General features: G+C 49.3%; 2 protein-coding genes across 3 annotated transcripts in view; one reads left to right on the top strand and one right to left on the bottom strand.

Annotated features, from left to right (window-relative positions):
* The first annotated feature begins 366 nt into the window (after positions 1-366).
* On the top strand, positions 367-12,600 carry Kmt5a (lysine methyltransferase 5A). Of its 2 annotated transcripts, none has more exons than XM_048785507.1 (6): positions 367-646; positions 4,856-5,075; positions 5,434-5,554; positions 9,821-9,880; positions 11,341-11,531; positions 12,070-12,600. In XM_048785507.1, exons 1-6 carry the CDS (start codon positions 529-531, stop codon positions 12,278-12,280), a joined length of 921 nt encoding a protein of 306 aa, XP_048641464.1. In that variant the 5' UTR covers positions 367-528; the 3' UTR covers positions 12,281-12,600. The 2 variants fall into 2 exon arrangements, with proteins under 2 accessions (XP_048641464.1, XP_015357904.1); XM_015502418.2 differs by having other exon boundaries at positions 386-646; positions 5,467-5,554.
* Rilpl2 (Rab interacting lysosomal protein like 2) overlaps positions 5,588-12,614 on the bottom strand; it is a 36,717-nt gene continuing 29,690 nt past the window's right edge. The window contains exon 4 of the mRNA XM_015502419.2: positions 5,588-6,761. Coding sequence (XP_015357905.1) covers positions 6,620-6,761 — 142 coding nt within the window. The 3' untranslated portion in view covers positions 5,588-6,619. The remainder of the gene's footprint in view (positions 6,762-12,614) is intronic.

The following is a 12,614-nucleotide window of genomic DNA, read 5'->3' as shown; positions in this document are numbered from 1 at the left end:
TGGTAGGTCAGCTTCCTCCTATGTAGACCTTGGTGTACAACTGGTTCTACCTCTGGCTAGATACCACCATAATTGGAGACCTCATGTGTTCTTGGATCTGGGGAAATTCTAACCCTGCCAGTGCTCCCCTGAGAATTGGGGCTGGCAATCCCTTGTAGCTTAGTTGTTGTTGAGAGATAATGTCATTTGTCTTTTGTCTTTTTTTTTTTGGTACCAGGGATTGAACCCAGGGGTGCTTTACCACTGAACAACACATCCTCAGTCCTTTTTAAAAATTATTTTTTATTTTGAGACAGGGTTTTGCTACCTTGCTGAGGCTGGCTTCGAACTTGTGATCCTCCTCTCTCAGCCTCCTGAGTTGCTGGGATTACAGGCGTGTGCTCCCACACCCTGCTGTTTTTTGTATTCTTATTTCCCCTTCTCCTCTTAAATGCTATGAGATTTTCTTCTTTTTCAAGCCTCTTTCAGAATACTCATTTGTCTTTTTAGGAGAACGTATTTGCCGGGCAATCAAAGATCTATACCTACATGAGCCCGAACAAATGCTCTGGAATGCGTTCCCCCCTTCAGGAAGAGAACTCAGTTGCACATCACGAAGTCAAATGCCAGGGGAAACCATTAGCTGGAATCTACAGGAAACGAGAAGGTAAGCCTTCAAAATGGTCTTATTCTGATCTCAGCTGGTTAGGTTGCAGAAACCCCCTCCTTTGTAAGGACATATATGTGTATATGTTTATCCAGGCTTTCCAATCCTTAGTTTGAGAAATTTGAACTATGTTCCATCTTCCTGCTAAAAAACACAGGGGAGGGCTGGGGTTCTGTTTGCCTAGCACGTACTGGGTTCGATCCTCCGCACCACCTAAAAATAAATGAATAAAGATGTTGTGTTCATCTACAACTAAAAAATATTTTTAAAAAAATACAGGGGAGAGCTGTGGTTATGGCTTAGCGGTAGAGCGCTCTCCTCACACGTGCGAGACCCTGGGTTCGATCCTCAGCACCTCATAAAAATAAATAAGTGAAATAAAAGTATTGCGTCCAACTACAACTAAAAAATAAATATTAAAAAAAAAAAAAACAGGAAAAGAGTAGCCTATCCCAGGGCGTGTGCCCTGTTGGTCCAACAGGTTCTCCCTGCCTTCAAAGGAGTCAGCATGTCCTTCAACTTGTCTTGCCAAGTTACAAACTAATGCGCCTGACCCACAGTTAGAGAACCTAAGTGTGAAAAGTACAGATGGTGTAGACAAGGCGATCATGTGCTGTGTGAATACAGGGGATCAACTTTGTTCCCTTTGGTGGGCCTTGACTCCGTTTCTAAAGTTTCTTTCTACCCAAATATTCAGCATTACTGTCTAAAGCAGCATACTCTGCAACAGGATGTGGAATTGAAGTGCTGAGGGAGAGCTGGGGTTTAGCCCCGTCATAGAGCCTAGCACACATCAGACTCTGGGTTTGGTCTTCAGCATGGCAAAATAATTAATTAATTAAAACCAGAAAACGCATGATTATGTAAAATTCTGTCTGGTCCTGCAATCAAGCTAAGAATCTTACTCTCATCCAAATATTCTCTTTTGGAACTTCAATAGGGAGCATGAGTTCTTTCCCAACTAGTTAAAACCTGCCTGACAGGACCAGAGCCTCTGGCTCCCAGCGGCTCCATGGGGGAAGCCTTGTATTTGCCGACAGATAACATCCTAAGTGATGATGGAGCCTGACCTCTGGGGCCAGATCTGAGAACCAGGCATGGAGGCTGGAGCCTGCCCTCAGCTTGATTTCCCCCAGTACACAGAGTGATACTATTTTAATCTCAGATGAGTTGGGTTCTAATCCTAACTGCCATCTAGAAGGAGGAGCCAGGGAGGTTGCTTATCTTCTGCGAGCCTCGAACCTTGGTTGTCTCATCTGTAAGTTGGGAGAGAGCAGTCCTACCTCACCTGCAGGCTATCTAGAGGATCAATTTCAGCATAGATGCAGAATGGCTTTGTGATACTCTCTAGATGCCAGCTTTCCCCACTGCCAGCATCACATCCTTGCTCATTCCTGTTCCTGCAGCACTTAGGATAGCACCTGCCACTCAGGTGTGGGACAGGAAGCTGTTGTGGTAGCCAGCCAGCCTCACATGTATTTTGGGATAGGACAAAATGTATGTTGTCCCAAATAAGCTAACTTATTTGGCTAATGGTGTTACCAACTGGCAATGATTAAAATTTGGAGTCAAATGTACTTTGGAGACCCCAAGGGCCAGGCTCTTACCCCTAGTTCTACCATGGCAGACTGACCGCAGAGGGAATATTCATGGGGACTCCTGCCACACTGACCCCAATATTCTGAGGTTCTACTCAAGAAGGCATGTAAGGGAGTGAAAATGATCAGGATTGATATTGTCAGAACCCACTGACAATCTGTAATTCCTGGTACAGCAGAGATGCTTAAAAAAAGACACGCACACACACATTCAGTAGAAAATGAGCACCGTCTTTACTTTTTTCTCTCCTCCTTTATACAGCATTGTTAATTAAAACAAGGGAAAAGTAAAAACATCCTTTCGGCAGCTTAATCCTTTTAAGCATGGATAAACATTCTCAGGAAAACTCTGTTTATGGTCACAGTGCTCCGTACTTCTTATCATTTAACTTGCAGTTAGTTATTCCCAGGCAAAAACATATATGTATATATATATATGCAAAACTTAACTGTTTGTGTGCGTGAGCACACATGATATACTTATTTTTTTTTTTATTTATTGAGCTGTAGTTCGTGTATCATAAAGTTGAACATTTTAAAATGTACAGTTCAGTGGTTTTGAGTATAGCCACAGATTGTGCAACTATTATCGATGACTGATTCCAGAAGATTTTCATCATCCTTAAAAGAAACCCATGAGGGCTGGGTTGTGGCTCAGTGGTAGAGCACTTGCCTAGCATGTATGAGGCCCTGAGTTCGATCTTCAGCACCACATAAAAATAATGTAAGTTAGGCTGAGTTGTGACTCAGAAGTAGAGCGCTTGCCTGGCACATGCGAGGCCCTGGGCTCAATCCTTAGCACCTCATACAAATAAAAAGAAGAAGCCCATGAAGAGCAGTCAGTGTTCTACTCCCTGACTCCCCCAACCCTAGGCAGCCACACACTACTTTCTGTCTGGCTTTGTCATGGTCATTTCATATCAGTGGAATCATATGCAGATAACCTTCTGTTTCTGGCTCTTCATTCAGCAGTGGTATTTTCAAGGCCCATTTGTGTTGTAGTGTTTTGTGCTTCATTCCTTCCTGTGGCTGAATCTCAGTCTACTGTGGATGGACCATGTTGTTTAATCATTCACATGTCGATGGACATTTGAATTGTTTGTACTTTTTGGCTGTTATGAATGAGCTTCTGCATTCTTGTACAGATTTTTGTATAGACATATGTCTTTAATTTTCTCGAGTAGTTGCCTAGAGTAGCATTACTGGGTCATATGGTAGTTCTATGTTTCATGTTTTGAAGAAATGTCAGAAGGTCGTCCAAAGTGGCTGTGCCATTTTACATTCCTACCAAGAGTATATTACTTGGGCTGGGGATGTGGCTCAAGCAGTAGCGCGCTTGCCTGGTATGCGTGCAGCCCGGGTTCGATCCTCAGCACCACATACACACAAAGATGTTGTGTCTGCCGAAAATTAAACAATAAAAATAAATAAGAAAAAAAAAAGAGTATATTACTTTAAAAAGTAAATCATTACGGGGGCTGGGGTTGTGGCTCAGTGGTAGAGCACTTAACCTAGCATGTGTGAGGCACTGGGTTCAATCTCCAGCACCACATATAAATAAATGAATAAAATAAATGTCTATCAACATCTTAAAAAAAAGTAAGTCATTAAAAAATTGTTTACAAGGCTTTGAGTTCAATCCCCAGCACCACACACACACACACAAAAAAAACACAAACCAAAAAAAAAAAACCCTGTTCCCTAACACTGGGGCTCCAGGCTTGTCAAGAACACACTTACAGTGCGACTATCAGCTTGCCAGCCTGTCCACCCCACCGTGCCAAGAGCCACTGTGAACGTGGGGCTTCAACCCTCTTTGGACAAGACCTGTTAGGTAGGCTCAGTGGCACGTGCCTGTAATCCAAGCTACTTGGGAGGCTGAGGCAAGAGAATCACAAGTTCTAGGTCACCCTCCACAACTTAGAACCTGTCTCAACATAAAAATTCAAAAGGACCAGGTGTGTAGGTCTGGGGTTGTGGCTCAGTGGTAGAGAGCTTGCCTGGCATGTGTGAGGCATTGGGTTCGATTCTCAGCACCACATATAAAAATAAAATAAAGGTCCATTGACAAGATATTTTTGAAAAAATAAAAAATAAAAAGGACCAGGTGTATAGCTCAGTGGTAAAGTGCTTGCCTAGCATCTGTGAGGCCCTGGGTTGCATCCCCAGCACCACAGATAGAAAAGAAAAAGAGGAGAGAAGGAGAACTTGTTTTGTCAAGCATCTGAAAGGATGCATGCTAGGCAGTGCTTGGACAGAGTTTCTCCTTTGTCCCCTACTTGCATGGACCAGGACTATCGTGCTTTAGGAAGTGAGCTTGTTTTTTGGGATCTGAAACCTAATTCCTAAAATCGGTTGATTGGGTGCTCCTGCCACTGTTGCCGTCCGTGGTGCTTTGCCTCACAGGCTCTCTCCCCTGTCAAGAGGCAGAAGGCCAAATCCTCTGCCTGGTGGGTCAGAGACTAGAACCAGGCACTTCTGCCTTAATGGCATGGTGGGCCCTGGCTCAGTAGGCTGGGCATTGCTGCCTGAGGTTCTCATGATCCTCTGTCTAAAGATTGGAAGACGCGGAGTAGAAAATAAACCCGTCTTTTCCCACCCTCCCCTGCAGAGAAAAGAAGTGCTGGGAATGCCATCCGGAGCTCCCTGAAGTCCGAAGAACAGAAGATCAAAGACGCCAGGAGAGGTCCCCTGGCACCTTTTCCAAACCAAAAATCTGAAGCAGCAGAACCTCCAAAAACTCCAACCTCGACTTGTGATTCTACCAATGCAGCCGTTGCCAAGCAGGCCCTGAAAAAGCCCCTCAAGGGAAAACAGACCCCTCGGAAAAAGTAAGTCCCCTCAATCTCTCCTCCCAGAGCAGAGCAGTTTGACTCCTGTGACCGCCAGAAGGCTGCTTGGGTGCCCACTGGGGTTCAGCAGTCCATCTTCTCAGCCCCTATCGGGCAGAGGCTCAGACCCCTGTGGCCTCATCCTGGTGTCCTTGTATGCCAGCACCTCAGTGTGGCCTGAGCCGACAAGGCCTGCTCTGCCTGTCCCTCCCTGATGAGAATAGACAGTCTGTACTTTGTCTCTGAGGCCCCCCGGGCAGGTGAGCTGATGTGCCACCAGGCCCCAGTGGGCAGAGGTGTTAGGTGACATTGTGTCCAAGGTGCCACCTCTTAAGGAGCTGTATTGGTGTGGTTTCAGGCCTGATGGTTGCTTTCTCCTCTTCTCACCCAGAGCTCAAGGAAAAACGCAACAGAATCGCAAACTCACGGACTTCTACCCTGTCCGGAGGAGCTCCAGGAAGAGCAAGGCCGAGCTGCAGGTAGAGTTGGGTGGCGTGGCCCCCCGGGCCTGGGCTTCATGCTGTCATCTTGGGCCAGGCCTCTTGTCTCTCTGGAGCTGGTTTTGCCCTCCCTGTAGCAGGGGTCACCAAGAGCTTGCTGGGGTCATCGGGGGCTGCAGTTGGGAGGCTTCTGTGAAGAAGCTCAACCTATATCATAGGGCACAGAAAGCCAGGTGTTCTTGTCAGGGTGGCTTTTCCAGGACTTTGGCAGAGCCATTTGGAGCTGGAATTGTGGGAAAGGCCACCTCTTCTTTCAGAGGCTTGCCCTATCTGTAATCTAAAAAGTTTCCATGTTGTTGTTCAGGATAGTAAAGAGGAGCGGTTGGAATCATTTCCTGATTGTGCAAGCACAGGTCGGTCACCTACCCTGCCACACGCTCCTATCTGTAGAATGAGGAGATAAAGTAGTGCCTGGCGTGGTTGGTGAGGGGAATAAAGAAATGGGTTCAGATGTGGGGGACACAGGACTGTGCCCGTTCCACAGTGAGGCCAGTTAACTGTGACTATCGTCCCCATTGCTTCCTAGCCAGCTGGGAACATGCAGAATGAGTGGAGAACTCAGGCAGAAAGGCCAGGCAGCCTGTGGCAGCCACACCCGCATGTGCCATGCAGGGGGCTGCAGTGTCCTGTGTGCTGCAGTGGGCGTGGCCACTGCCTTCCTGTTCCGGAACTGCAGGGTGTGGCCGGGCCCCAACACACAGACACACACACCCTGACTCCCCTCCCACAGCCCTCTCGACCTGGGTGCTCAGGATCATCTTCCTGCACAAGGAGGAAGCCCAGCTGGACAGTGTCTCTGCCTCAACCTTTCCGGACTCCTCTAGCACGTGTTATGTTAAATCTGCAAATGTAGATACACAGATCTACCATGCTTTTATTTTTAATTGAGGGAGCTTTATTTAAAAAAAGAAAGAAAGAAATTAAAACAGGGTCCATTTTTCTAACCCCAGAGAACTACTTTGGCTTTATTTTTGGAGAATGGCAGTTTCTTTTGGCCAAGAAGGAGCTGTTATAAAACAGGCCGGCAGTGGGAGGCTGTGCTTGTCACTGCCAAATGTAGTGATGCAGAGGGAGGGCGGGGCCTGCCCAGCGGACTCCTCCCAGCCAGGGCTGGAGCTGCAGGCTGGGGCTCCCGTCCAGGCAGCTGAGTTCACCTTGTTGTACTAGGAAGCCAGGGGTCTTGGGCCTGGAGGAGAGAGGAACGCAGTGGGGTCTGCTCAGTCTTGGAGTACATGCTGGGGAGGGAAGGTGCATGTGCTTCTCAGAGCTTGGGCTGCAGACACAAAAAGCTCGTTTGGGGACAGACCAGGAGCTAGTTGTGAGCAACAGCTGTGCTGTGCCCTTCCCTGTGTGTGTGTGGGCTCTGCCGAGTGAATGCTGGGCTGTTGCTGCCCATGGCAGTAAGCCTGCTGCTGGCCAGGGGTGAGGCTGTCTCTGTCCCAGCCAACGTGGCTGCTGTGGGCCTGGGTGTGTACTCTCTTGAGTGTGCAGAGGAAACCCCAGGGTGTGGCCAGTGGGGCTTGTCTGAGCGGTGAAGTTGGTCTGACCTCACTGCCCTTCAAGGCCAGCAGGAACTGGGCCCAGGCTGGGGTCCAGGTAGGTGGGAGTGAAACTGAAATGAAAACCAATGAGACATTTCACTGAGCTTGGAGACAAAGTGGGGGATGGGTAGCTGGGTCCAGGGTCCAGGCCGAGGCAGGAGAGAGGAATCAGGCTGCAGGATTTGAACTCGGGATGGGTCCTAGGTAGTTACCTTCAGCCGTGCTGTGCGGAGGGGCCCCAAGGCTGGCTGGCCTGGGTGTGGACAACATGGCAGCCACACTGGGTTGCGAGCTCCACCTTTTGGCAGCCCTTTCTAATTCCCTACCAGCCCCAGGGCTGGACCTGTGGTGTCACTGCCGATCCCACCCTGGCACTGTTAAAGGCATCTCCTTCTGTCCACAAGCCCCCCTCACCCTCACTCAGGCCCTGCCAACACCACTCCATGTGCTGGAGGCCAGCTTGTATTCTGCCAGAACTCTCCTTAGGAAGCCCAGAACTAACTGCTTGCAGGCCTTGGGCTTCTGGCCTTGAACCAGATTCCAACTCCCTGGCTCTGTGTTCAGGGCATCTAGCTGCTCGGGGTCCTCTAGGCCGCGTTCAGTGTCAGCAGGAAAATTCCAATTACCTGTCCCCGGTTTTCCACGCCTGCTCCCATGTATGTGGCCCCCGTCCCTCATCTGTACACTTTAGCCATCACTACGAGTAAGGTGCATGTGGTTGCTAAAGGGGTTTGTTTGCTCTACCTCCAGGTCCTAGTCAGGATTCTCCAGTGGGAGCAGGGCAGGCTCCTGTGCTCCTGGAGCTTACGTTCAGGTGGAGAATGAGTAGCAATTTAAAAAGACCATTGTGCTAAGGACAGTAGTGCAGGCCTGTAATCCCAGGACCTCGGGAAGCTGGGACAGGAGGATCACAAGTTGGAGGACAGCTATGATAACTTAGTGAGACCCTGTCTCAAAATAAAAATCAAAAAGGGCTCTGGAGGCCTGGGGCTGTAGCTCAGTGGTAGAACGCTTGCATAGCATGTGTGAGGCACTGGGTTCAATCCTTAGAACTACATAAAAATACACAAATAAAATAAAGGCATTCTGTCCATCTGTAACTACAAAAAAAAAAAAAATTAAAAGAAAAAGGGCTAGAGCTCTAGCTCAGTGGTAGAGGACCCCTGGGTTCAATTCCTAGGACCACAATACATTTTTTTAAAAGGGCAGTGAATGCAAAACCCCATGGCAGGAGCAAGCTTAGCCTTGGAGGGGCATCTATGAGGCTGTGGTGGGCTCGGGGTAGGTGGGCATAGGGGCTGGGAGGGAGATCTGGATCTTGCAGAACCTTCCAGACCACAGAGGAAAGTCTGGGTTTTTATCCCAGTAGCAGTAGAACCTTTGTTTTTGTTTAAATGAACTTTTAATTTTGTAATTATTGTTTTAGATTTATAGAAAAGTTGCAAAGATAGTACAGAGAGTCCCCACAGAGGCTTTGTTACTCTGGTAAATTTGTCACAACTAAGGAGCCAGCTCTGGGATGTGAGTGCCTACTCTGAAGTCAACACTGCAGTGGCCGATCTCTTCGACCTTTTCAAAAGACTGCTCCTGCTGCTGAGTGCAGAATGGGGTGTGGGGTGGCAGAGTGACAGCCAGGAGACCAGCAAGGTGTGGCTTGAGTGGAAAGGAGGCAGAGACCTGTCCCATTCACCAGTGTCCCCAACACATCACAGTGTCTGGCCCACTGCAGGTGTAGAGAGCTGGTTCAGGGAGAGCTGGTCTCTGCTGTCCCTTTAGGCGGAGGTCTGCTGCTGCGCTGCGCTGGCCTGAGGCTGCTAGTCGGACTTCACATAGTCCCTTTTGTTCCATAGTGTCTATGCACTGAGAGCAGCAGGGCCCAGCTCCATAGGAAAAGGGAGACTGGGAATGTCCACTCTTCCAGCTTCTCCACTCAGGGCCATGTGGACCCTCTGGCGGGGATGCCCCTTGTCCATGGCCGTGGCTCCTGGGGAGATGCAGAGTTCTGTGGGCCTCACAGAGGTGATGGGCAGGGAAGGGTATGGAGCACACGTGTCCTCTAAAGGGCTCAGCCTCTAACCTCCTACAGTAATTATGTATGGAGTTAGATTCCTTCTACACGCTGAGAAGAACATATCTAGAAGGCCCTGTGTTAGCTTTCTGCATCAGACACCCGAGATGGTCAGCATATAGTTTGATTTTCTGTTTTTACCTCATAGTTTAGAGGTTTCAATCCATGACCCCCATGGCTTTGGGTTAGCCAGCATGTCACAGAGCAAGTATGTGACAGCAAAACCACTCCCCTTATAGCCAAGAAGAAGAGAGGCGGAGGAAGGGCTGAGGTCCTACTGTGCCCTTCAAGAGCATGTCCCCAGTGACCAGAAGACCCCTTCTAGCTCCTACTTCCTCAGGGTTTCACTGCCCCCCAGTAGTGCCACACTGGGGACCACACCTTTAACACATGGGCCTTTGGGACATTTAAGATCCAAGATATGACAGACCCCCTCTGCCCTTGGGCCAGCACTGGGTCCTTCCTGCTCCAGGTGAAGCTGGTTCCAGGTGACAGTTGTCCACAACAGATGATGATGAATAAAGGAGGGTGCTTGGGGCTTGGGCAGCTCTGGGGACCCATGTCACAGAGACCAGCCATGGCCCTGTGGTGTAGCCTAGAGTAAATGCTGAAACTGCTCTTTTCTCCTCCACCCAGTCTGAAGAAAGGAAGAGAATAGATGAGCTGATTGAAAGTGGGAAGGAAGAAGGCATGAAGGTAAGGGTGGTGATGCGTGCTGGGCTTGCGGGGTTCTGTCCTCCTTCCCAGGGCCCCAGGATTGTGGCTAGCAGCCCTGTTGCCTTTATTGAGGTGTCACTGACAAGTCAGATCAAAAAGCCAGGTAGGAAAACTGTTGTATGAAGGGAGCATGGATGGGCTTCGTATGTAAATGTTATCCTGAGAAACTTCTTAAAAAATTGTAAAATACCCATAACATTTATTATTTAAACTAATCCCAGCTATTCACGAGGCTGAGGCAGGAGGGTGGCAAATTTGAGGCTAGCCTGGGCAATATAGTGAGACCATGTCTTTAAAAAAAAAAAAAAAAAAAAAGACTGGGGTTGTGGCTCAGTGGTGAAGCACCCTTGGGTTCAGTCCCCAGAACCACACACACATTAAAAATATGCATGCCTTTAAAGTGAATGATGCAGGGGCATTTAGAACATTCAGTTTGGGCAGCCAGCATCCCTGTGTACTTCCAGAGCTGCTTCATCTTCCCAAATGGGAACTTGGTACCTTGTGCCCACCATTCCCCCACCAGCTCCTGCCCGCCACCGTCTGCTGTCTTCTCCACAAAAGTGACTCTCCAGTCCACACCCATGGAAGCTCATAGTGTGTGGCCGGTTGCACCTGGCTTCTTTCACTTGGCAACACGCCTGGGCAGACTTTTCAAAGAGCAGCTGAGTTTGTCCTGACCTTTCCCACATGACCATGTTCATGACCTTTGCTTTTCTCTGTGTGTGTGCATGTATAAGGGGAAGGTTAATCCTGAACCCAGGACCTCATGCATGCCAAGCACACACTACCCCTGAGCTCCACCCCTGGCCCTTAGTGTATTTCAAACACAAGTGGCTCTGTCAGGAGGGGGTTACTGCCCCACTCTGTGGGGACTGGGAGCCAAGGGACAGAAGGCTTCCTTTCCACCCACCATCTAGGAGGATCCAAACTTAAGCCTTGGGCCCCTCAAGCAGCTACCCTCGGACTCCATTTATAACAGAGCAAGGACAAACATGGAGGGTAAAGGAAGGAGTGCAGGAGAGGCCAGGACACAGGCCCTGCTCCTTACCCAGAGCACAGTGCATTGTGGGCTGACTTCCCACTGCACCCCTTCCCAGCCTGTGGCCTTGGACACGTGGCTCTGCCTCAATGTCCTCATCTGCAGATGGGGCAGTACCCACCTAGCAGACTGCTGGGATCTGATGGAACAGTGCTGTGCAGATGGGCGCGGAGGTGCTCTGCAGGGGCGTGGAAGGCACCTACAGTTGCATTGCAGTTGCACAGCCTTGTGCTCTAAGTGAAGCCCCTGCAGCCGTGCCCCGGCAGGAGTGGATTTTGTTTTTATTGAGGCCTAGCTCAGTTAAGCTGGTTAAGAACATGCAAGGCTCCAGGAAGCCCTCCAGGCTTGGTAGCATCCATCAGGCTTATCAACCAACAACACTCTTTTCACCTCCTGACAGATTGACCTCATTGATGGCAAAGGCAGGGGCGTGATCGCCACCAAGCAGTTCTCCCGGGGTGACTTTGTGGTGGAGTACCACGGCGACCTTATCGAGATCACTGACGCCAAGAAGCGAGAGGCTCTGTATGCACAAGACCCCTCTACGGGCTGCTACATGTATTATTTTCAGTATCTGAGCAAAACCTACTGGTAAGTGCACATTTGAGTGACTTCCCACCTTCTGGGCACAGAGGACGACCACAGGGCCAGGAACCGTGGAGGGCTCCCTGTGCATTGGTCGGGCTGGCCCTGTAGTGCTTGCTGTCTGTATCCAACTGTGATGCAGTGCTGCCTATTTTTAATATTTGGGATTAGAGACATCCTAGAGGCCATTTCATCTGGCCAGGAGCAGAGGTGTCACACAGAAACCTGCTGGCAGCTCCCCCGACCTCTCCTTGGGGCACCTGGCTGGAGGACCACTCTCTCCTATGCCCAATGGGTTTGATTTTTATCCATTTATTTATTTTGCAAACGCTGCAACTACCTCTGGTGCCTCCATAAAGAGCCATTTGGATTCTACCCCTAAGCCCCCACCCAGGGCCACTCCAGGCTCTCAAAAGTCACTTTTTGAATTGAATTGCCCAAAATGTGGCTCTAGATTGAGATGCCACCAGAGCGGAGCTGGCGCAGCTCTGCCAGATCAAAAGCCTCTTTATCACTTTGATGCCCTCTTGCCCCCTCCCGCCAGCGTGGACGCCACCAGAGAGACAAACCGCCTGGGAAGGCTGATCAATCACAGCAAGTGCGGGAACTGCCAGACGAAGCTGCACGACATCGATGGCGTGCCTCACCTCATCCTCATTGCCTCCCGCGACATCGCAGCCGGGGAGGAGCTGCTGTATGACTACGGGGACCGCAGCAGGGCCTCCATCGAGGCCTACCCATGGCTGAAGCATTGACGCCATCGGCTTCCTCACCCGCCTCCCTTCTTCAAAGGACAAAGTGCCCTCAAAGGGAAATGATTTTTTTTTACATACTTAATCTTAGCGGAGTACTTCAGATCTTTTTAAAAAGTATATTAAGATGCCTTTTCACTGTAGTATTTAAATATCTGTTACAGGTTTCCAAGGTGGACTTGAACAGATGGCCTTATATTACCAAAACTTTTATATTCTAGTTGTTTTTGTACCTTTTTTGCATACAAGTTGAACGTTTGTGCTTCCCGTGCATGCAGTCAAAGACTCGGCACAGGTTTTAGAGGAAAGAGTCAAACATGAACTAGGAAGCCGGGGC

This window comes from Marmota marmota, unplaced genomic scaffold (assembly GCF_001458135.2).
Source record: "Marmota marmota marmota unplaced genomic scaffold, marMar, whole genome shotgun sequence".
In the NCBI taxonomy this organism is placed as follows: domain Eukaryota; kingdom Metazoa; phylum Chordata; class Mammalia; order Rodentia; family Sciuridae; genus Marmota; species Marmota marmota.
Note: the sequence above shows the minus strand (reverse complement) of the source record. Positions and strands in the feature narration are given on the sequence as shown.

Coding starts and splice junctions, on each gene's coding strand:
- Kmt5a (XM_048785507.1), top strand. CDS start 529: ATGAGCCCGAACAAATGCTCTGGAATGCGTTCCCCCCTTCAGGAAGAG. Junction 647..4,855: donor AATCTACAGGAAACGAGAAG/GTAAGCCTTCAA, acceptor CCTCCCCTGCAG/AGAAAAGAAGTGCTGGGAAT. Junction 11,532..12,069: donor TATCTGAGCAAAACCTACTG/GTAAGTGCACAT, acceptor CCCTCCCGCCAG/CGTGGACGCCACCAGAGAGA.